The 25,638-nt window shown below is 47.2% G+C and overlaps 1 protein-coding gene across 4 annotated transcripts in view; it reads right to left on the bottom strand.

The window, feature by feature from the left end:
• Window positions 1–25,638, bottom strand: part of reep1 (receptor accessory protein 1) — a 123,421-nt gene that overhangs the window by 21,977 nt on the left and 75,806 nt on the right. For 2 of the 4 annotated variants that reach the window (XM_038793296.1, XM_038793298.1), the window contains exons 6-7: window positions 25,229–25,273; window positions 15,391–15,550 (exon numbers count right to left, since the gene is read on the bottom strand). In XM_038793296.1, the coding sequence (XP_038649224.1) occupies window positions 15,391–15,550; window positions 25,229–25,273 (205 nt within the window). Of the gene's footprint in view, window positions 1–4,711; window positions 4,748–15,390; window positions 15,551–25,228; window positions 25,274–25,638 lie in introns of all 4 variants that reach the window. The other 2 variants (XM_038793295.1, XM_038793297.1) reach the window with 2 other exon arrangements.

The raw sequence follows: 25,638 nt of genomic DNA, 5'->3' as shown, positions 1-25,638 counted from the left end.
AAAGATCCAGAGGGTTCGCCCACCTAAGAATCCTAAAAGCCGACATAATCTATCTACAAGAGACGCACCTGAGGGAGAAGGACCGACTGCTGGTAAGGAAGGGCTGGGTCGGACAGACGTACCACTCATGCTACGGGACAAGGGCCCCGGGGGGGGGGGGGGGGGGGGGGGGGGGAGCGATTTTAATTAGCAAAAGGACGAGGTTTACGGGAACCAAGACAGTTACGGACCCAGGGGGACGGTACGTCATGGTCAGCGGTGTCCTGGAAGGGGCACCTGTCGTACTGGTAAACGTGTACGCTCCCAACTGGGACGACTCAGAATTCATGAAGAAGACCATGGCAGAAATCCCCGACCTTGACACACACTGACTGATTATGGGGGGCGACTAACTGCATGCTGGACCCACTGACCGACCGATCAAACCCCAGAACGGGGAAAACGTCTGGCATGGCTAGGGAGCTGGGGGCCTTCATGGAAAAGATGGGGGCGGTGGACCCATGGAGGTTCCTGCACCCGGGAGAAAAGGAGTTCTTGTTCTTTTCGCAGGTGCCCAAGGTATACACCCGTATCGACTTCTTTGCAGTGGGGAAATCTGTGCTTCCGGGGATCACGGGAACGGAGTACTCCGCGATCGTTATCTCCGGCCACACTCCACATTATATGGATGTGAGGTTGGAGACAGGTCGGGCCCAGCGCCCCACATGGAGGCTGGACACGGACCTCCTGGCCAACAAGGCTTTCTGCCAAAAAATATTGCAGGCCATAGGCGATTACGTTAGTAACAACCAAACGGGGAGGTCTCACCCTCCACGTTCTGAGAGGCAATGAAGGCCATGATCAGAGTAGAGATCATAGCCTATGTGATGAATGGGTAAATGTGCCTTTAAGATTATGCATGTAATGTCCCTTTAAGACCGGGTTTGGAACCCCGGAGGACTCCGCCTCTGGCTCCACCTCCCAGGGGCTGGATATAAGGTGACGTACTGTGGGCGGCGCTCAGTGAGCACTCATCTCCCCGGCTGGTGAAGTTCTCTGTTTATTAAAGCCTTTGTTTTACGATTACACTCTCTCGTGCCATAATTGAGGGCATATCAGCCTACAAGGCAAGTAGAGATAAAGAGAGGGTGGCCAGGCAACAGCTAGTGGACTCCATTCTGGAAGTCAATAGGAAATACTCCGAGGCCTCGACCGTAGAGCTGCTGGCGGAGAGGAAAAAGCTGCAAATGGACTTTAACCTGCTATCCACCAGGAAAGCAGTGCACCAACTCCACCAGATACGGGGGACCATCTACGAACATGGAGACAAGGCTGGCCGCCTATTGGCTCACCAGCTGAGAAAGCAGACAGCCAATAGGGAAATAGCAATATTAATTATACACGAGGGAAGAGGCATCCTGTAAAGGAACAACCCTCTGGGCCCTGGCCACAGCAGCACTCCCATCCTCCTCAACAAGATACACAACGAGCCCAGTGGTAGCGGCCACGCTGAGAACATGGACCCAGTTGAGACAACACATTTGCGGCAATCACAGATTCCCCCCAGCCATGCTAGATACCACCTTCAAAAGATGGAGGCGGGAACGGGGGCACATTGACGGTCTTCTATGTAGGGCGCAGACTGGCGACACTGGATGAACTGACGAGGAAGTGGAAACTAGCAAAAGGACAGGAATTGAGACACCTCCAAATAAAACACTTCCTCCGCAAAGAGACATTAGGGTACCCTGGGGCCCCAGATAGCACACTACTAGAGGACCTGATAGGCACAAGCAGCGAGAAGGGAGTGGCTATGTGGGAAAATATACGGACAGCTACCGGACAGAGCCCAAACACCACTGGACGGGACCAGACAAAAATGGGAGGACAAACTGGGGACAGAGGTAGGATGGGGACTCTGGAGTGAAGCACTGAACAGGGTGAATTTCACCTCCTCCTGCACAAGGCTAAGCCTAATGCAGCTCAAAGTGGTGCACAGAGCACACCTGACCAGAACCCGAATGGGCAGGTTCTTCCCGGAGGTGGAGGACAAATGCTTGCTGGGTTCTGGACAGCCTTCTCCGAGGCAATGTCCAAGGTTGTGGGGTGAGGGTGAAGCCATGCCCTATAGTGGCAATCTCCGGGGTATCGGAGCAGCCAGAGCTACACATGGGGAAGGGGGCCAACGCCTTTGCTTTCGCTTCCCTAATCGCACGCCGGAGAATCCTGCTCGGCTGGCGATCAGCAGCACCACCCACAGCTGCAGACTGGCTTGCTGACCTCTCGGAATTTCTCCACCTGGAGAAGATTAAGCACGCCATCCGAGGGTCAGAGGAAGGCTTCCTGGATACTTGAGGGCAGTTTGTCGGCCTGTTCCAAAACCTGTTAGAGGCCAACAACGAGGAATAAGATAGGGGAAAAAAAAGATGAAGAACCAAAGGACTGCGCAACCCGGGGGGATTTTGACAAATGTGAAATGGTCCGCTTTGGCAAAAAGAATTTAAAAAACTTATTATCTAAATGGTAACAAGAGATATTGCAGACCTCTGTGATTTAGAGGGATCTGGATGTCCTAGTGCATGAATGAGAAAAAGCTAGCAGGCATAGCAAGTAATTCAGAAAGCTAATAGAATGTGAGGAGAATTGATTACAACAGTAGGGACGTTATGCGTCATTTATACAGGACACTGATGAGGCCACATTTGGAATACTGTGTATATTATTGGTCACCTTATTTAAAGAAATAAGTAAAAGTGTCAGGGGCTGTTCAGAGAGGGTTCAGAGAGGATCTCGTTTAGCACAGTGGGCTAAGACAGCTGGCTTGTAATGCAGAATAAGACCAGCAGCTCGGGTTCAATTCCCGTTCCAGCCTCCCCAAACAGGTGGCGGAATGTGGCGACTCGGAACTTTTCACAGTAACTTTATTGAAGCCGACTTGTGACAATAAGTGATTTTTTTTTTTACTGGACTAATACCAGGAATGGGTGGGTTGTCTTATGAGGAAAGGTTGGACAGGTTAGGCTTGTATTCACTGGAGTTTAGAAGAGTAAGAGGCAACTTCAAGAACCTGAGGGGTATTGACAGGAGGATGTGGAGAGGATATTTCCTCTTGTGGGAGAATCCAGAACCAGCGGTCATTGTTTAAAAATAAGGGGTCGCTCGTTTAAGACCGAAATGAGGTGAAACGTTTTCTCTCTGAGGGTCATGAGTCTCTGGAACTTTCTTCCTGAAAAGGCAGAGTCTTTGAATATCTTTAAGGCACTGGTAGATAGATTTTTGATTAGCAAGGTGGTGAAAGTTATCAGGCGTTGGCAAGATTGTAGGGTTGAGGTTACAATCAGATCAGTCCTGATCTTATTGAATGGAGGAGCAGGCTCGAGGGGCCGAGTGGCCTCCTCCTGCTCCTGATTCGTATGTTTGTATGTATGTGTGTAACTGGCTGCCATGCTTCCTACATGGCAACAGTGATGACATTAAAAAAAGTATAAAGCACTCTGGGACATGCTGCGAAACACGCAACATAAATGCAAGACCTTCTTTCTTGTAAGCACTTACAGTGGCTGAGGTTCAGTTTCATCGGCATCAGCCACTTTCCTGTACATTGCTTGAGTGCCCAAGTCACTTTCGGCAGACTGAGATGGAGGGCGTGAGGGTTTATCAGTCTCAACCTCACGTAGTCTTAAGCTAGCGGTCTGTGAAAGAGTTGCAAGGGTGCTGGAAATTAGAAGTGGGAGTGCAGCTCTGTGAATCCCTTGGAGCGCAGACTCAGGACAAAAGATTGAGCCATCTGAAGGTGAGCAATCACAGAGGCAGTGCGAGTTGGCGTAGCTTTTGAAGAAATTAGATCTTTGAAAGTGAAGTGTCGAAATCCCTCATGAGGGAGGCCGAGTTCTAACCAGATATTGTGACACACAGTGGTCATTGATGCCTGGTGATTTGCTGAGAAATCCGTGGCATCTGGCTTGGTTGCAAATGCCATTTAATGTGCAGTGTGGTGTGTTCAATCACAGCCTGCCGGTTAATTCATATCTACCTCATGTTAATTCCGAATGCTAGTGTATAAGATAGATATTGTAAATGGTTTTACTTTCCTGACTCTGTACAATAAAGTTTATTTTGTTTGTTTAAAACCGTGAGATCTTGTGGCTATTATCTCACAGTGGGGAAACTGGGATTTCAAACTTTGTCTACTTTAAGCAAAACATTACTGGTGTTTAACTGGACCATAACAACTTGGGAATAAAAAAACGGGGCAATGGGGAAAGGACAGTGGATTATGACCTGATGGATACTTCCTTCAAGAACCAGGGGCTGAAAAACCTCTTTCTGTTCTGTATGATTCCATAAGTGTATGAAGAACAAGAATAGAATATCAGAACCAGGTAATGCAGACATAGCAACTTATTACGGCCTTCATTCAAAACAGAAAACCCAGCACAGATCAGGAAGCAGGCTGAGAACTTTCCTGGCCCTCATAACTTTAGTGTTACACGCAGATATGCATTTTCCAACTGAGCCATCAGGACAGTCATTCCACCAGCCAACTACAGAACAGCACCGGAATGATCTGAGCCTGTGTTAGTGCATTTGATTTTAACATAGCAATCCATCCTTCAATCCAACCATTTCCAATATTATTATAGCCAGCAGGTGAGTCAGCACAATCAACAGCTCAAACAGTATGAGCCCAGGATGAATTCCACGGTCCCATTCCCAAATTATTATGACTTACCTGTTATTATATTGAATATGATGCCATTTCTAAAAACTGGGGGGAAAAATAGGAATGTCGAAGGAAAAACATTTACCAACAAAATTAAACAATTGACAAATCAGCAAAGGAATACAAATCAGCACCAGGATCATGGAAGTATGAGAAACAAAATATTCTGGGGTAAGTGAAATCTTGTCTTGGCTAACATGCTCCTACAAGAAGAGATTAACTGGCTATTCATCTCATTGCTGTATGTGAGGAACTTGGTACCAAAATGGGTGCAGTTTGGTTTTGCCTGCAATAATAAACAGACTTTGAAAATAATTCATTGTATTTAATGACCTTTCTCAAAGATGCGATAGGATGCCTTACAAAAGCAAATCTTCCTCTTGCACAAACGTGTGACCTGCGGCGTAAATGAAAAGCTGGAGAACTTCAACTTAATAGGGCAGTTCTTAACTTCAACTTAATAACAACTCGCTATCTAATTCACGCTATTCATGGAAAGTAAAGAAATGTGTTTATGGCCTGAATGATACCTCTGGGCGTGGTATTTCTCAATGAGATCTATTTTCTGAAAGCAGACCCCGCAGTGGTTTACTGAAATCAAAAAGGGAAACTTTTGAGGCACATTCATTATATATGTTGATAATTAATTATGGGCGGAGGCACCATGGAATTTTGGAAATGTGTTATCAACAACGTTAAAGTGGAATTTAAGATCGGAGGTTAGTCGTCAGGCTTTTAAAAATATTGGTTTAGACATTAAGCAGAATAGGTCTGGAATAACTCCTGAGTAATCATGCTAGGTCGTGACAGAAAGATGATTTCAATCTAAGAAAGGAATAGAGCATGTGGGAGGCTTGATTACCAATTGACTTGGTAGTGCCCTCAGACAAATTAGGATGCCAGTTTTGATGTATTGAAACTCAGTACTATGATGAAGCACCTTAAATCGAGAATGTTTTACGGTCAAAATTTAAAAAAAAAATTAAATATGGAGAAATGTGCATACAAGTTTCATCCTTGGGTGATCCATAGAACGCGGAATTAACAATTCTCATGTCACTCTTCCCAATTGTAAGGGACTTTCCTGTTAAATCCCTTATTTCCCATTTCTTTTACTTTGTGGTTAGCACTTTTGATCCATGGATATTTAATGGACATATATCTTTAAGAGGAAGTGAGGAACTCAAAAGTCGCAAAATAGTACACTGTGTTATTGGGGATTTAGCTTCTGAACAGCAGAACTCAGACTTTCTGGCACCTGAGGGTTTGGAGGGATTTGTTTCGATTGGTTGGCTGTTGGCCAATCAATTGGCCAAAGGACATATTCTTCCCGATATCACGTGATGATTAGGTTTTTGTTTTTTATAAATTTAGTCTATCCAACTAATTTTTTCCAATGAAGGGGCAATTTAGCGTGGTCAATCCACCTAACCTGCACATCTTTGGGTTGTGGGGGTGAAACCCACGCAAACACGGGGAGAATGTGCAAACTCCACACGGACAGTGACGCAGAACCGGGATCGAACCTGGGACCTCGGCACCGTGAAGCTGCTGGGCTAACCCACTGCACCACCGTGCTGCCATGGTGATTGGGTCTTACCGTGTGGGATGGTTTTCACAGAACCCAGGAAGGAACAGTTGGGTCCTGGATGCTGGGGGACGAAGCAGTGAGCTGCTGTCTTTCTCTCTTTTTCCAAAATACTGCATATCTGCTGTTTTCTGAGACCTGGATGAATCTACAGTGAAAACCATTATAGAGTGAAAGCAAAAATCTGCAACTGAAGATCTCGACTGAAGAAAGCTGTGCTGGAAGACATCCATCTGAAAAGAGACTTTTATCCTTTTTACTTTTCACATTATTTTTTCTTTACACCCCTCTTTCCCCTCTGTGTTAGTCTGTCTTGTGTGTGTGGAGAGGGTGGGACGATTTGAAGAGGAGGGAGTTAGGAATTAGATAATAGTCAACCAGTTGTATTTTGCTGCATATTTAATTATAGTTCTTGTTATTAATAAAGCTTAATTGTGTTTAAATTTACAAACTGGGTGACTGTAGTTATTGGGCAGCCAGAGATTAAAGACTTTGGGTATTTTCTAGGAATTAATAGTTTTTTTAAAAAAATTATTTTTATTAAGGTATTGAAAATTTTTATAAAAATAACATAGCCAATGACATCAACATGGTATAATAAACATTTCTCCCCATGTCAATCTTTAAGAATTAATAGTTAATTTCAATTGTGTTGTGACTCCTGGTCAAGTGGGGCTGGAATTGACCAGCCCAGGGGGTAGTAACATGGGTGATTTTGGTATATTTTGCTATATTTTGGGCGATGAAAATGGAAAATGTTGCGATTTAGTGTGTTAGGAAAACAAAGGTAATTTTAAGGGGTTTATATTTGTATTGGTAAACATTAGAAATAAGGTATAGCTTTAAGTATGCTTAATTTAATATGTCAGTGCCTGGAAGGCTAAAATCCAACGGGCGCGATCTAACAGAAAAGTTTTAAAGTGTCATTTGTAGCGGATTTTGCTGGAGGTTTTTCCTCGGTTCTGTTGGCAAGTTCCCGCCGACATGTAACCACGCTTAGTCACATTTTTAGGCCCTGGGGAGTTTCGCTCCGGTCAAGCCCACACTTAGGAAGCGATTTTACAGCCACGCTGTGCACAAAAAGTAGCTCGCCGCGGTGCAGCGTGGCCAATAGAAGCCGGGAGACCCTGCTTCCGGGATCAACCCGGCTCACAACGCCTTACGAGTTCTGACGAGATGTTACATAGATATATAGAAGATAGGAGCAGGAGGAGGCCTTTTGGCCCTTTGAGCCTGTTCCGCCATTCACCACGATCATGGATGATCATCCAACTCAATAGCCTCATCCCGCTTTCTCCCCATAGCCTTTGATCCCATTCTCCCCAAGTGCCGTATCCAGCCGCCTCTTGAATATATTCAAAGTTTTCAATTCAAAGCTTCAAAGTTTGCGATGTCGCAATGCAAATCCCGCCCATTTTGGGCAGGATAATGTTTTTAGCAAATCTGCATATTAAAGCGAGATAGCTAGCCTTCCATAGTGTGTCGGGGCTTGGGGGTGTCGGGGGGGTCCACTTTGGAGGCTCCAGGGATTGGGACACCATTTAAAAATAGCGTCCTGATCTCTCGCTACACTGAGGAATTCTGACGAGCAGTGCTCAAAATGGGGCTATTTGTGACCTTCGCCACACGTTCCCTGCTGAGGCCCCCTATCTAACACGAGTGCCATTTTATAGCATTGTGTTTCTCGACACTGCAAAGTCAGGAAACATGAGGCTAAACCGGCTCGCTATGGGACTTTGTTCCCATTTAGTTAAGTCCCACTTTATTTTCATCACTGGGGAATTGAACTCACTGGCCAGACCTGCTCCTCAGAGGTTAGGCCACCGCTTTGAAAGGCTGTCCCCATCTCTAAATGAATTTGTGGGTCCCCCACACCCCACAACCACAGGCAATGTTGCCCCTCACACATGGGTACTGTCCCACACCCCCCCAAGTGATGACAACCCCCTATGGAGTGGATGAGACTGACCCCTTCATACCCGTCCTGCATCCCGCACCTTCCACACACCCCACCCCACTCCCACCCTCCTTTCATGAGCACGGTCTCCCTCAGGCCCTGACGTATGACAGTGCCAGCCTGGCACCGCCATCCTGGCAGAGCTCCTGCCGGCTTTGCAGTGCAACCTGGACACTATGGCAGTGCCAAGGTGCCAACCTGATAATGCCAAGCTGCCTGTGTTCCAGGGGGAGGGCCAGAGGGCCACCCACCCTATCCTTGACCACCCAGGATGACCACCACCTTCGATGGCCTGAGAGACCCCCCCCCAGGTGTCGTTCCGCCTGGTCCACGTTTTTGTGGCCCAGTGCTGAACGTCACCCAGCTGGGATTCCCCTGGAGAGGCCGGTAGATGCCGGGAGCCCGGGTGATCTCGCCTAAATGGGCTTAAAACCTACTTAGGTGTGCACAGCTTGGTATGGCCCATTGACTGTACAGAGGACACGGAATGAGTGAGGAGAACTGGTCTTGTTTAAAGTCACAGGCTCCGCCTTTCTAAATATTGAACAATGTCAAGGTCATCACATTTAAATAATCTAGGCTGAAATTCCCTTCCCAGTGCTGACTGAGGAAGGACCTTCCTCCAGAGGAGGTTAAACTGAAGCCCCATATGCCCTCTTCGAGCTGCATGTCATAGATCCCATGATGCTCTTTCAAATAGAAAAGCTGGAGAGTTCTCCCTAATCTGTACATTTATCCCTCAACCTGAAATCATCAAAAGTGGAGATCCAGCGCTGCTGCAGCATTTCCATGAACTTTTGGGTCTGCTGGAAGGAAAGATTTGTGCTTCAAGACATGTAAAAAAACAAAAGAGATCTCCTTGTTAAGCATTCGCTCACGTTGCTCTGACCGGATTGCAAACCCTGGAGAAAATTGACATGATTTTCTCACTTTGGCGGACAGAGGGGAAATGCTGCAAACAACGCAAACCCACAGAATCCCTACAGTGCAGGAGACGACCTTTTGGCTCATCAAGTCTGTGTTGACCCTCCCGAGGTTCTTGTTTCTGTTTCAGTGCTTGCCCATCTTTCTCCCCAGGGCCTTCTTCAAGAAGGTAACTAGCAGCATTATGGGCTATGTGTGGGCACATGGCACCCCTAGAGTGAGAAGGATTTTCTTGGAACGGAGTAGGGACAGGGGAGGATTAGCGCTACCCAATCTTTCCGGATACTACTGGGCGGTGAACGCATCGATGGTGCGCAAGTGGGTGATGGAGGGGGAGGGGGCAGCTTGGAAACGTATGGAGAGGGCGTCCTGCGGCAATACAAGCCTGGGGGCGCTAGTAACGGCACCATGGCCGCTCCCCCCCACAAGGTATACCACGAGTCCGGTAGTGGCGGCCACCCTGAAAAGCTGGGGGCAGTGGAGGCGACACAGGGGGGAAGTGGGGGGTCTGATGGCGGCGCCACTGAGAGGGAACCACAGATTTGTCCCGGGGAACACTGGCGGGGGATTCCAGAGCTGGCACAGGGCGGGCATCAGGCAACTGAGGGACATGTTCATAGAGGGGAGGTTTGCGAGCCTGGGAGAGCTGGAGGAGAAATTTGAGCTCCCCCCGGGGAACACGTTTAGATACCTGCAGGTGAAGGCATTTGCCAGACGACAGGTGGAAGGATTTCCCTTGCTTCCCGATAGAGGGGTGAGTGATAGGGTGCTGTCAGGGGTCTGGGTCGGAGAAGGGAAGGTCTCGGACATCTACAAAATAATGCAGGAGGTGGAGGAGGTATCGATAGAGGAGTTGAAAGACAAGTGGGAAGCGGAGCTGGGAGAGCAGATAGAAGATGGGACATGGGCGGATGCCTTAGAGAGGGTCAATTCGTCGTCGTCGTGCGCAAGGTTGGGCCTCATCCAATTTAAGGTGCTGCACAGAGCCCATATGACGGGGACTAGGATGAGTCGGTTCTTCGGGGGTGAGGACAGGTGTGTTAGGTGTTCGGGAAGCCCTGCGAACCATGTGCATATGTTCTGGATGTGCCCGGCACTGGAAGAGTTCTGGGAGGGGGTGGCGGGGACGGTATCGAGAGTGGTGGGAACCAGGGTCAAACCAGGGTGGGGGCTAGCGATTTTTGGGGTTGGGGTGGAGCCAGGAGTACAGGAGGCAAGGGAGGCCGGAATATTGGCCTTTGCGTCCTTGGTAGCTCGGAGAAGGATCTTGATTCAGTGGAGGGACACAAGGCCACCAAGTGTTAACACCTGGTTAAACGACATGGCAAGCTTCATCCAATTGGAAAGAATCAAATTCGCCCTGAGAGGGTCGGTACAGGGGTTCTTCCGGCGGTGGCAGCCCTTCCTTGACTTTCTGGATCAGAGATAGGAACTGGAGGCCGAAACAGCAGCAACCCGGGGAGAAAGGGGGGGGGGGGGGGGAAGGGAGGGGGGGGGGATAGCAACGAAGGGAGCACGTCAGCGGGGGGTCGCGGGCAATGACTGCCCGAGGCCATCGGCAGAAAGGGAAAAAACGGTTTGGTTGCTAGACTGGTAGCGCGGGGGGGGGGGGGGGGGGGGGGGGGGGGGGGGGTGTGCGCGCGGGGGAGGGCGTGGGGAGGATTTTCCAGGGGGGATTTGTTGTGTTATAATTTAAAATGTAGTAGGGGTAAATGTTTGTATCGAAAAATTTCAATAAAAATTATTTAAAAAAAAAAGTCTGTGTTGACCCACCGAAAGAGCTCTCTAACATAGGCCCACACCCCGCCCTATCCCTATAATCCCATTTTCACAGAAACTTCATTGCTAATGTAAGCCTATTTGTGACAGGAATAAAGATCTTGATAACCTTTTGGACACTAAAGGGCAATTCAGCATGGCCAATCCACCTAACCTGTACACCATTGGACTGTGGGAGGAAGCCGGAGCACCCAGAGGAAACCCACGCACACACGGGGAGAATGTACAAACTCCAGACAGTCACCTGAGGTTGGAATCTAATCCGGGTCCTTGGCACTGTGGGGCAGCAATGCCACCCTACCACTCTACATTGTCTTTATAGACCTCACCAAGGACTTTAATCTTGTCAGCAGAGATTCTTTAGACTGCTGTGGGATATAGGCTGCCCGCCTGGGTGTCATTTCCTCTTTCCATGAGAACACGCACAGTTTTGTCAATTACAATGGAGCAATGTAATAGGCTTTCAAGATCAGCAACTGGATAAAAAAGGGGCCAATTCTCTTTGGCATATTTTTCTCCGTGATGACTCAAATGAGGTGTCTACCTACATGCCCGAACTGATGTCAAACTGTTCAACTTGGCAAGGCTGCACACCAAGACCAAAGTGTGTAAAGTCCTTGTCTGTGTGTTGCTCTTTACTGATAATGCTACATTGGCATCCCATACTGAAGTTAATTTGCAACATCTTGTAGATCAGTTCCCTTGGGCCTGCCAGGAGTTTGGACTGACAATCAGCATCAAGATTACCAAAATTATGGGCCAGGATGTGCAGACCTCACTTTCCATCAACATTGACAACCTCACTCTGGAGTTTGTCCGCAACCTCACGTACCTTGGATCAACAACAGCCAGCAGCCTGCCCCTTGAACCTGAAATCAGCACCACGTGTGCCAAGGCTGCAGCTATCATGTCAAGGTTGAGAGATCGAATGGGGACCAATAGCAAGCTAACCGAAAATACAAAATGGTTGCATACCGGGCTTGTGCTCTGAGCAGCCAATAGGTCGTCCAAGTCTGTGACACAAAGGTGCCTGCGAGCGAGGCCTCCAGTTGACTGGGATTAGGGTTAATGTATGGGAAGTCCTGGCTGCTGATCGGAGTGCCTGGAGACAAGCAGTCAGGAAGGGCATGGAAAAAGCAGAGGACAAAGGAAAAGACCAGGTTGATGGAAGGAAGCAACACCAGTCGACCAATACTGTTCAGCTCTGGATGGCACTGCCACTCACAAATCAGCCTCTACAGTTACAAGAGATGGTGTTCAGTACAGAAGTGGCATACACCCAGGGCACAGTCCATCGTCTGCTGAGACAGACGGATACCATCACCGTGTAAAACTAGTCTCAATATTGGTGACTATGAAAATCTCATTGATTGTCGTAAAAACCCATCACTAATGCCCTTTTGGGAAAGAGATCTGCCGTCCAGATGGCCCAAAAGCGGGTCCAGACCCACAGCAATGTGGTTGACTCTTAAATTCCCAGTGAAATGGTTGAGCAAGCCACTCAGTTCAAGGGCAATCAGGGCTAATAGGCAACGTACGTTGATCTTACCAGTGATACCCACATCCCATAAAGAAAAAACAATACTGATGCAATGTGTGATTCACAAGTGTGGCAGCAGAAATTATGCAAATTTGATTTTGAAGCTTTTCCCTGGATGAGTTGCTGGGCAGGTTGAAGAGCCTCATTTACCCCTTGACATTGCTGTTGGCGCTATTTGTGATCTTCCACACTGTCAGCCGACATATACCTAGTTAACCCTTGGCACTTAACAGGGCAACAGTGACTACGCTTCAAAAGGTCAACCACATTGGAATGTCTTGAAGCCATGGAAGACCCCAAATAAAGGTGCTTTGACAAGCGAGCAAGCCGATAATGTCGGGTGCATTTGCTTTGAAAGAGCTTGACCATTCCAACACAAAGTAGAGTGAGGCAGGAGAATGCCTCCCTTTGCTGACAAAGCTCTGAAGTAGCTGGCGGAGGAGCAGCAGCAAGATAAGATTTTACTTCTCTTCAGCGTGGAGGAACACTCCCAGCCAAGCCAAAGTTTAGTGAGGAATGCAGAGGAGACTCCCACATCCATAGGCTGGGACTTCACATGAATAAAGAAATGAACGCCGCAAATGATCCGACTATTAATGTCCCCCGTGTTTACTCCTCACCCATGGCAAGTCCGCTTCTTCACTTTCACAGCATTGAATCATCCAGAACAAAACAGCACCACTACACCTCTCTCCTCAACATTTTCAAGCAGTAGCATAGCTACAGAAGTAACAAAGTGAGATCAATAAAGTAGCAGAAGGTCAGTCACAGTGCAAGTATGAGGAGGAGCAACCAGAGGATGACAGAATGAGAAATGGGATCCAGAACTAGGATAGATACCAATCACGACCTACACTTGGGGGAGACATGCTCTGTGGTAAAAGCACAGTGCTTAGTCATAACCTTGACTGCATACCATGGGGAGATAATGAAAGAGTTATTCCTGGACACCCTTCATCTGATTTATGCAGTAATGCACTTTTGCTTATAGAATTTGGCAGATATACCCAGAGTTTTCTTGGAAGGATCAGTTGTTCCAAAGTTCAGAGAGTGTCCGCTGCCTTGGTCAATCCTGTTCTGAGATTGGAATGAAGGCTTGGTGATAGGAAATGGCAACTTTCTGCAACTGACTCACTTGATGAATAATATAGGCGGAGGAGGCATATTTGCTCAGCCACAGCTAGCTAGGTCCACCTGGATCTGCAGCCACCGGTAAGGGTGGGTGCAGCAAGACTGCCTCAGGTGTAAATGCTTCTCTCTCTCATGCCTGCTCAGATCCCCTCCTCACCTTCCCACATCGTCAGCAAGTGATGAGGTCGAACCAATAGAGAACGCTAAGGAAATATGTTGCAAAGCAGCTCACCCAACATTAAGTGCAGTAATAAAAGTGAAGTTGTCAAGCTAATTATAAAGCTCTTCCTTAAAACTGCTCTGACCAACATGGACAAAGATTATTGCTCTTTTTTCTACTCTGCCACCTTTGGGTGGGATGTTATGGTCCTTCCAGCCAGCAGGATATTCCGGTCCCACCAAAGTCTTTTAAAATTTTTTTTGTTTTTTTATAAATTTAGAGTACCTAATTCATTTTTTCCAATTAAGCGACAATTTAGTGTGGCCAATCCACCTAACCTGCACATCTTTGGGTTGTGGGGGCGAAACCCACGCAAACGCGGGGAGAATGTGCAAGCTTTACACGGACAGTGACCCAGAGCAGGGATCGAACTTGGGACCTCGGCGCCGTGAGACTGTAGAGGTAACCACTGCACCACCGTGCTGCCCCCGGTCACACCAAAGTCAACCTCAGATTTAGAATTTACAAGTGATCTGCCACAGATTGCCAACTGCGGAAGAGAGTTCCAAACGTCTACCAGAAACGTTTCTGATCTTCACTCCCGAAAGGTCTATCTCTCATTCTTAAACTATTTCACCGTGCACAAGTCCAGCAGAAATAGTTCCTCTCTATCTGCTCCTCTCAATACTTTGGAAACTTTGATCAAATCACCCCTTCAGCGTCTAGATTCCACGGAATACAAGCCTGTTTGTTTAATTTCTCCTCACCCTTTGATGTAGCATTTTAATTCCACTGCCCCACTGGCATTTTATGGCAGCAGGGCAGATTGGTGCCAAGTATCCTGGCCTCTTTTTCAGTCTCCCTGTACCTATTGGAGGCTGCCCCAAAAAGGCAAACAGCTCCCATGCCCCTCTGCTGCCCCCTCAAACCCCCTTGAACTGTCACCCCCTGACCCTCACACCCCTTGTCCCTTTCTGCCAGCTTTGCACCGTCAAGACCCTGGACTCACCTCACAGTCCGGCTCTATCGCTGAACGCCTTAATTGGAAACCTGCTGCAGTCTCAACAATGGCCAACCCTCCTGGTGGGGCTGCTGGGATCAAAGGGCAGCTGGCTGTTTGATTGGCCAGCAGTTCTCAGAAACGGCACTGTCTCTTGGAAGTGGAGTTAAAGGATTGACACCCAGCTGCGGGGCAATTAGCCATTCACGCAGAGTTGCACTCACACCCATCGTTACTCCACCTCCAGAATAAAATTCAGCCTTTGTGTTATTTTGGTAAATCCTTCCAAGGCAAATATATCCTTCCTAAGATGTGGTGCCCAGAAGTGCCCACATACTCCAGCTGAGATCTCCTCACCCGGGTTTCGTACTGTTGAAGCATGACTCCTACCACCTTGTACTCTGGTCCTTCAGATACAAGGCCAGCATTTCATTCGTCTTTCTGATTGTTTTCTGTACCTGTTCATCTCAACCACTACATTCCCACCACTCTGAGGAAAGGAGTTTATCCTGGTTTCCTTATTGGATTTATTAGTGCCTAACTTACATTTAAATTTACAGTCCGATGTATGGCATAGTTTCGGTGAAGGTTATAGGGATCAAAGCTTACCTGAGTTGTCAACTGTCTCTGTGATGTTCCGCGGTGGGCTCTGGGCGTGGCTCTGTGCGCTGCTTATCTGTTCGTCGGGACTGTCGACGTTTTCCCCTCGAATAGTTGTCAGGTCCTGCATGCTGAAGCTTCGTAGCCTTTCTGACAGAGCTCCCTGTCCCTGCGGCACAGCAAAGCATGTTCACTTTATCACAGAGCATGTGACCATCATACAGAGATCATTACCAGAAAATAAAGTGTCCCTCGGCATATATAAATTTCCACAAAGTTCTGTTGGCCACTGAGAGAGCAGTTTTGGCCTAGTGACTGCCCCCAGTTAAATCTCAAATTTTAACCTGGTGCTGCAGCACCAAGATAGCGTGGGGGGGGCAAAACAATTAATTACTTCCTGCCTGACAGCCTCTACCCATTTGTGGGCAATGTAGCAGGGCAGAGGGTACACTAGAAATGGGCAGGGGCCACGTTCGTCTCTACTGATGACAGAAACCATGAAGAGCGCAGAAGCTGAAATTTCGAGTGCTATTTTAAGAGGTTCTCAGCTACTTTCACGAGGAAATTTTAGGTGACCTTCTGCTTCTACAATACTGCAACCTAGTCCATTTCAAAGTGCTGGTAAAGGTTGTGGAAGGTTCATAACTCTTAAAGACCCTCTGACAGCATACTTCTTCTGGGGCGTCCTGTATTTAATTTTACTGTGACTTGACAAGGGGGAGGTAGACATCCAAGTCATTGATACATCAGAACACCTTGGGCCTCTGGCTGATGCCCTGTTGCAGAATATTGTTACCACCATGCACCATCAAAAGTGTGACCTCCACCTTTATTGGGTTGTTAGGCTAACTTTCTCAGCAACCTGTCTCTATCTGCTTAAGGAGTAGGGGGAGAACGCTGAAGTGTGACATTGAGATACAGGATCAGCCCTGGTCACGGTGAATGGTGGAGCAGGCTCAAAGGGTCGAATGGCCTACTCCTATTTTCTATGTTTTCTGATATCATTGTATCAGACTAGTTCGGAACAACATCGTGGGCCAAAGGGCCTGTACTGTGCTGTACAGTTCTATGTTCTATTGTAGGAAATGGGGACTTCAAACAGATCACGGTGCACCACCAAATCAATGAAACGTTAGGACAATTTTGCAGTGAAAGGAATGGTCACAATGAATACATCAGAGCTCAATATACTGTGCAAATGTGTTTGTACTAATGCCTTTCTGTATCAGTTGAATATCTGTGTCAACAGTGCTCTCGTCTCTGAGTCAGAGGGTCATTAAGTTTCGCTGCAGGATCTGGGCTGCTGCAGTGTGGAAGGAGCACTTTTGGAAGTGACGTTTTTTCGATAAGGTATTTTCAGCCCACGTGTGGGCTGTTTTGTCAGCTGCTTGAAAGGAGTCATGAACAGGTTTTACATAATGGGGATGTTAAACTATTTAATACAAAACATCAGACAAAATAAAGTAATGCAGAAACATTCTCTGTTCACCCAATAATATCGCAGAGTTAACACCCAGAATTATCCTTTAATGTTTAATGATACATCCTTCATCTAGAGGAGTTCCTCAAAAGGTGGTGGAAACAGAGTTTTTGAATATTTTTGAGGCAGAGGTAGAAAGGTTCTTGATAAGCAAAGGGATAAAAGATTATTGGGGGTAGGCGGGAATGTGGTGCTGAGGTTACAATCAGATCAGCCATGATCCCATTGAATGGTGCAGCAGGCTCGAAGGGCCGAGTGGCCTACCCACGCTCCTAACTCGTATCTCTGTTCATATGTTCATATTCTGGTCACTATGTATAGCAACATAATAGAGATATTTCTTTTGAAGGGGCAAATTAGGTTTCCACACATAGAAAGCACGTGAACACGTTGGAGAGAGAATAAATGGAAGGTCTGTTGACTTTCAAATATTTAACAGGAAAGAGAACATTTGCATGGCCATGGGTAAGGAGCAGGGGAGAAGAATCAACTAAGCCAGGTATCATTGGCCGATGGTCTCTCCCTGCACTGTAGGTTTTTATGATACTATAGCAACCAAGGCAGTTCTTCCCCTATTAATGACAAAATCCGAATTTTAGCCCAGAACAAAAAAATCAGTGCAGCTCCTTTAAACATTTCTTTTAAATTACATGGGCTCACCAAGCAGTGTATGGAATGGGAGATAGCATCAGCACATTGCAGAAGTGAATAGCATCTTAAGCAGCAATGCTGGGTCAACATACTGCGCACCAGGCCCAAAATTAACCTGACTTTCTCTATCAGATGCTGACAGACTTGCTGCGCAATTGGAGTGCCTTCTATAATAATAATAATAGCTTATCGTTACAAGTAGGCTTCAATGAAGTTACTGTGAAAAGCCCCTAGTTGCCACATTCCGGCGCCTCTTCGGGGAATTGAACCCACGCTGCTGGCATTGTTCTGCATCACACGCCAGCTATTTAGCCCAATGTGCTAAACCAGCCCCATATGTTCCTACTTTTAGGATTTCAAGCATCATTTATTATGCTGTACAAGTTTGCTTTTGCTGTTAGTTATGTGTTTGTTTATATAAATGCTTTAATAATTTTTTAAAATAAAAACAAAGGATTTCAAGCCTCAAATTGGTTTCTGCTTTGTACCAAAATTGGTGACTTACTTGTGACTCAGAAGGTGCCTTCTGAGATACATTCAGGGCATCTGAAGTCTCTGTGTGCGTTACTGTAACTCAAACAACTAGCGCTCTCTTTACAAAACAAAATAGCTGTGTGCAACAATCCAAACCACACATGCAGCCTGGTCAGTACCCTTCAAGCAATCACTTTAATCAAGCTCTGTATGGGACTGCCCAGTTTAAAGCACTGTACATCAACATTCAGCATGCTAGGAAACCTCAGTATTATACGTTCGGTTTTAGGAAACACAGGTGCTATTAAACACAAATTGCTCATGCTGCAGGGTTCCGCAATTTCTAGGCAATTTAACAGCATCAACCTTTCCCCAAGCAATCATAAAGGCAGTGAACATTTCCTCATTTTCGGCTCGATCATTTAGTAGAATATTGCTGCGGGAGATCAAGAAGATCCAAGGTATTTTGGAATTCATCATGAAAGGTCACTGGCCTGTAATATTAACTCTTTTTTTTTCTTTTTAATAAATTTAGCATACCCAATTATTATTTTTTTCCAATGAAGGGGGAATTTAGCATGGCCAATCCACCTAACCTGCACATCTTTTGGGTTGAGGGGGTGAAACCCACGCAGACACGGGGAGAATGTGCAAACTCCACACGGACAGTGACCCAGGGCCGGGATTCGAACCCGGGTCCTCAGCGCCACTGTAATGTTAACTCTGGCCCATCTTTTCTCAATGATGGTTAGTCCCTCCAGGAATGGCTGGTAATTCTAAGTCCTGTCCCCGAACACGGTGGAATTTGAGTTGGGCCGGGGTTTGTGCATCTGCATTTTTTGCAGGGGCAGCTGGCCATTTAAATCACCCGTTGCCTCCACTAAAGTGGGAGTTTGGTATATAAGAGTGCGAAACCCAAAGTATGCAGATTAGACAGGGTAAGAAGTCTAAATTTATTGGATTCACTTGGGTGGCCAGGATAGCCCTTTCTAGAGGTAAGCATATGGATCTCAGGACACCTTTGTGAGTGATAAGGCACCCTTTGGGATTATTAAAAGTAAGCATGATTGTGTAAAAAAAAAGGAATAGTTTCATTGGAACTTTTGTCAAAGAACTATCAAACTGTTAAAGCATATAAGATGAGTTGACATGGAGGGAGTATGGGAAAGGGTGATGGGTGGGGGCATGGATTGGCATGTTGTCACAATGTTGGCATCAGGACTATAAAGGGCCATGGGGATGTGGGGAATATGAGGGGTCATGGGGTAGTGCACAGAGAGGCCTGTGTTAACAGAGGGGCATGGGGGCTGTACGGGCTTAATGGTGGCATAGGTTGGCATGGATATGGCCTGGGAATTATGTGGGGTTATTGAGGGCTGGAGGGCTGTTTTTTGTTTTAGTCTTTTTAATAATAACTTAAACAAGCACAGAGGTAGGCCATTTGCACAGCGCGCCACTGCACTCATTCTGGGGGTGGTGGGCCCAAGTTCCAATCCAGCCCCTTACCCCTGCAACTAAAATGCCAAATGCAGGCAGCCATTTTAAAAGACTCGGCAGGAATTGCAGATGTTGCCTACCTGTTGAGTATTTCCAGCGTTTATGTGCATTTTAAAGGGTCAACATATACAAATGTTTTTCTGCGCCCTTTGAGAAATTTAATTGCACTTGGAATTAAAGCTTTTCATCACATCAAAGTAACAAAATGCATCCGGGCAATGGGAACCCTGGCTGTCATATTCCCCTGCTTAGCTCATGACAATGGCGATCAGCTGACATCCAGTTAATGTCAAAAGTCTTTCAAGATACTGGATGTCGATTCGTCCAACAATACATCAGTGTTACTTACTCCCAAGAGCCCGAATGAGGGTTGCGCCCACCTTTGAATTAATGGCAAGATACACAAGGCAACAATGCAAGGAACCGTAATCAAAGTGAGTTCTTTAGTGCAGGGTTAGAAGCTGAACAATCTGGATTACCTTCCCCTCGGCTATCTCCATATATAGGATTAGGTTGAGAAGGTGAGATACCTAATGCAGAAAAAGCAGTTCTGGAAACCTGGTGAAAGCTGACATAGGTCTAAATAAGGAATCACAGAGTCAGAGGAACTTACAGCACAGGAGGAGGACATTCAGCCCCCTCCCCCCCATACCTCTTGTTGGCTATTTGTAAAAGCAGTCATGCTTAGTCCCATATTCTTGCTTTTTATCTGTAACCCTGTATGTCCCTCATGCTCAAATACCTGCCCAACTCCCCTTTATTATTATTTATAGGAATAGGGCAGCACGGTGGCGCAGTGGTAGCACTGCGGCCTCACGGCGCTGAGGTCCCAGGTTCGATCCCGGCTCTGGGTCACTGTCCGTGTGGAGTTTGCACATTCTCCCCGTGTTTGCGTGGATTTCACCCCCACAACCCAAAAACGTGCGGGCTAGGTGGATTGGCCACTCTAAATTGCCCCTTAATTGGAAAAATGATTGGGTACACTAAATTTATTTTCTTTTTAAATTATTTATGGGAATCAGCTTCCACCACCTTTTCAAGTCCAAAATTAACCTGACTTGCTCTATCAGACGCTGAAAAACCTGCTGTGCAATTGGAGTGCCTTTTGTTCCAGGTCCCGGCAACTCTGAGAAAAATAAAAATTCTCCTCACCAACCCTCTAGACCATTTTGGCAGTCATTTTAACCTCACATCATCTTGAAAACCTTTAAGTCACCTCTTAAATGTTGCAGTTTCAAGGCGAACAGTCCTATCCTTTCCAAGATAGTCTAGCTAACATCTAATGTTAGGGTTAGGGATTCACACAGGAAAAAGACAAAGTTGTCGAGGAGACTACTGAGATACAGGCTACTAGACTAGAAGGGCTTGAGGTTCATAAGGAGGAGGTGTTAGCGATTCTGGAAAGTGTGAAAATAGATAAATCCCCTGGGCCGGATGGGATTTATCCTAGGATTCTCTGGGAAGCTAGGGAGGAGATTGCTGAGCCTTTGGCTTTGATCTTTAAGTCATCTTTGTCTACAGGAATAGTGCCAGAAGACTGGAGGATAGCAAATGTTGTCCCCTTGTACAAGAAGGGGAGTACAGATAACCCCGGTAACTACAGACCAGTGAGCCGTACTTCTGTGGTGGGAAAAGTCTTGGAAAGGTTTATAAGAGATAGGATGTATAATCATCTGGAAAGGAATAATTTGATTAGCGATAGTCAACATGGTTTTGTGAAGGGTAGGTCGTGCCTCACAAACCTCATTGAGTTCTTTGAGAAGGTGACCAAACAGGTGGATGAGGGTAAAGCAGTTGATGTGGCGTATATGGATTTCAGTAAAGCGTTTGATAAGGTTCCCCACGGTAGGCTATTGCAGAAAATACAGAGGCGTGGGATTCAGGGTGATTTAGCAGTTTGGATCAGAAATTGGCTAGCTGATAGAAGACAAAGGGTGGTGGTTGATGGGAAATGCTCTGACTGGTGTCCAGTTACTAGTGGTGTGCCACAAGGATCTGTTTTGGGGCCGCTGCTGTTTGTCATTTTTATAAATGACATGGAGGAGGGCGTGGAAGGATGGGTGAGTAAATTTGCAGATGACACTAAAGTCGGTGGAGTTGTGGACAGTGCAGAAGGATGTTACAAGTTACAGAGGGACATAGATAAGCTGCAGAGCTGGGCTGACAGGTGGCAAATGGAATTTAATGCAGAAAAGTGTGAGGTGATTCATTTTGGAAGGAATAACAGGAAGGCAGAGTACTGGGCTAATGGTAAGATTCTTGGTAGTGTGGACGAGCAGAGAGATCTCGGTGTCCATGTCCATAGATCCTTGAAAGTTGCCACCCAGGTTGAGAGGGTTGTTAAGAAGGCGTACGGTGTGTTAGTTTTTATTGGTAGAGGAATTGAGTTTCGGAGCCATGAGGTCATGTTGCAGTTGTACGAAATTCTGGTGCGGCCGCATTTGGAGTATTGTGTGCAGTTCTGGTCGCCACATTATAGGAAGGATGTGGAAGCATTGGAAAGGGTACAGAGGAGATTTACACGAATGTTGCCTGGTATGGAGGGAAGATCATATGAGGAAAGGCTGAAGGACTTGAGGCTGTTTTCGTTAGAGAGAAGGTTAAGAGGGGACTTAATTGAGGCATACAAGATGATCAGAGGATTAGATAGGGTGGACATCAAGAGCCTTTTTCCTCGGATGGTGATGTCCAGCAGGAGGGGACTTAGCTTTAAATTGAGGGGAGATAGATATAGGACAGATGTCAGAGGTAGGTTCTTTACTCAGAGAGTAGTACGGGTGTGGAATGCCCTGCATGCAACAGTAGTGGAGTCGCCAACACTAAACGCATTCAAATGGTCATTGGATAGGCATATGGACGATAAGGGAATAGTGTAGAGGGACTTTAGAAGGGTTTCACAGGACGGTGCAACATCGTGGGCCGAAGGGCCTGTACTGCGCTGTAATGTTCTATGTTCTATGTTCTAATGTTGGAAAAATGTTGGAATCAATTATTAAGGAAGTAATAGCAGCACATTTGGAAAATCATAATCTCATCAAGCAGAGTCAGCACGGCATCATGAAAGGGTGTGACTAATTTATTAGAGTTTTCAAGGAAGTCTCAGCCAGAGTGGATAGAGGAGAACCAGTAGATGTGTTGTATTTGGACTTCCAGAAGACTTTCGACAAGGTACCTCACAAAAGGTTAAGTCATAAGATAAGAGACCAAAGTGTCAGAGGTAGTACATAGGAACAGAGGAATTAGGAGCAGAAGTGGGCAATTCAGCCCTTCGAGCCTGCTCCGCGATTCAATCAGATCATGGCTGATCTCTTCCTGGTCTCAAATCCACCTTCCTACCTGTTCCCATATCCCTTTAACCAATTTTTAAAATCAGAAATATATCTGTCTCCGTCTTGAAACCCTTTAATGGCTCCGATTCCATCGCAGCGAGTTCCACAAATTCCCCACCCTCGGCAAGTAGTTCCTCCTCATCTCAGTTCCAAATCTACCGCCTCTCAACCTATATCCATGACCTCTTGTTCTAGATTGCCCCACAAAGGGGTATATTGGCATGGATAGAGAATTGGTTAATGGGTAGGAAACAGTGAATGGGGATAAGGGGTTCTTTTTCTGGTTGGTAACTGAGGTTCCACAAGGGGGGCTTCCACTCCTCCCCCTCCCTCGGTGCTGCTCCCTTCTGTTCCCCCGAGTTCCATCCTCTCTTCCTCCCGCCCTCCCCCCAGAGTTGTGTGTTCCTGTCTGTCTTCTCCCATCTCTCACTTTTTCCTCTAGTCACTGTTGGCTTCGAGCAGGTCTTGGAACAGGCCGGTGAATTGTCCCCATGCTTTGAGGAAGCCTTCCTTCGACCTTCGGATGGTGTATTTGATTTCTCCAAGTGGAGTTCCGGAACGCTGCCTCAAATGGCATGACCAAATGCCGCTCCCGGAAGTAGATCGTAAACCTACTTACGACCTACTCACACGAGATCCACTGGCCTCCCTCAATTATCCGGCCTCTCCAGGGAGGCTGCAGCTGGGCACGGATCGGTGCTGGTCCACACAAACGTGTGCCAGGCGGAACAGCACCCGAGTGGTTTCCCGGGCCATCGGACACCCCAGGGTGGTCAGGATAAGTGCAGGGTGGCTCCCTGACCCTCCCCCTGGAACATGGGCACTGCCAAGGTGCCCGGATGGCACTGCCAAGCCAGAAGGAGCACTGCCTGGGTGCCAGGATGGCAGTGCAAGGGTGCCCGAGTTTTAGGATGGCACTGCCAAGGGCCGGGGGAAAGGGCAGCCATGGCAATGAAATGAAGGGGGGGGGGGAGGGTTCGAAGGATGGGGGAGTGCAGGGCAGGTATATATGGGCCTCTGGGATGTTGGAGGGGTGATGGGTGGGGGTCCTAGAGGGAGGGGGGTGCTGTAAGGGGGCTTGGGGGAGCCTGAAGAGAAGGGACCCCCAGGGACCCCATAGCGGAGGTGGCTCGCTTACATTTTTATAGCACCTTTAGCATAATGAAATGTCCCAAGGTGCTTCACAGGCACATTGTAAAATAAACTATGACACTGAGCTACATATTAGGTCAGATGACTAAAACCTTGGTCAGGAAAGTGACTTACAGGAGGCAAGCAAGGTAGGGAGTACCAGAGCTTGGAGTCTTGGCCACTGAAGGGACAGCAACCAAAGATGGCACAATCATAATAGGGAATGCACAATGGGCCAAAATGAAAGGCGCGCAGGTATCTTGGAGCTCTGCAGAATTGGAGGGGATTAGAGATAGAGATGGGCAAGGCCATGGAGGGACTCGGATAAGAATTTTTAAATCATGACATTGCTTGACCGGGAGCCGTTGTAGGTTAGCAAGTACAAGGATGAGACTACAAATTGAAGATAAACGGGTGAGATTTTCAAGTGGCATGTGTGAGACTGAAGCAGGATTTCCACCCGACAATTCATGCATTATCGTTTATACTAAAATATTCAACTCAGCCACAAACCTTTTCCTCCCATCTTCAATGGGCCGGGATTTGGAACTTTCACAGTCACAGCTGGTTCTTGGGGCATTGCTGCGGGTATTTAAAGAACCGCAGCAGCATTTCACCGGTGGAAGGAACGACTAATTTGGTTGCTCAAGCTTAAACATTTTGCGACTAAATTTACCATTTGATCAGTAATATCTCCACTTGCACCTTTTTGTAAAATCTTTACACATAATACCTGATCAAACGCCTTCCAAAAACCCAAGTATATCATACACTGGGGGCGATTCTCCAATATGGAGCCCAAGTGTTCGCGCCGTCATGAACAGGGGGCCAGCACGGCGCTGGAGCGGTTCACGCCGCTCCAGCCTCCTTTCCGCCGCGCCAACCTGCGCATGCGCGGGGGACTTCTTTAGTGCGCTGGCCCCAACTCAACATGGCGTCGGTGTCGGGCCAGACCCCATCCGAGGCTCCCCCCCCCCAGGTGAAGGAGTCCCCTCCCTACCCCCCTAGGCCGCCCCCGACCGTTTGCACAGAGTTCCCGCCGGCAGCAACCAGGGGTGAACGGTGTCGGGGCGCGGTTGCGGCAATTCTCCGACCCGGCGCGGGGCTCGGAGAATCGCCCCCATTATATCCAATGTAAGTATATTATTGCCACTAGTTATCTGTCAGTCACCAAGTAACCTTCTGAAAAGAATTCAGTGGATGTTTTTAAAACCAAATAGTAAATTTAGTTTATCGCCTCAATACTATTTTGATAAAAGTTAGTTACATTTCGTAAAACACCCACCAATGTTTCCTGAAATAAAACCAAAATGCTGCAGAGGCTGGAAATCTGAAATAAAAAGAGAAAACGCTGGATAAACTCAGGACGTCTGGCAGCATCTGTGGAGAGAGAAACAGAGTTAACGTTTCGCGTCCATAGGACTCTTTTACTGAACGCTTCTCCAATTCTGTAAAAGGGTCATATGGACTCGAAACATTGATTGTGTTTCACCTCCACAGACACTGCCAAGAATTTCTCAATAATACAGGGCGAGATTCTCCGCACTCCCGACGGTGCGGAGAATAGCGTGGCTCATAAAATTTTACGGCCACGCTGTTCCGACGCCCTCCCGCTATTCTCCCCCCCCCCCCCCCCCCCACGCCCAACTCCCGACACGAATCGCTGCCGCCGTTTTTTTACGGCCGGCAGCGATT

Source organism: Scyliorhinus canicula, chromosome 3 (assembly GCF_902713615.1).
Source record: "Scyliorhinus canicula chromosome 3, sScyCan1.1, whole genome shotgun sequence".
In the NCBI taxonomy this organism is placed as follows: domain Eukaryota; kingdom Metazoa; phylum Chordata; class Chondrichthyes; order Carcharhiniformes; family Scyliorhinidae; genus Scyliorhinus; species Scyliorhinus canicula.
This window is presented reverse-complemented; position numbering and strand designations above follow the sequence as displayed.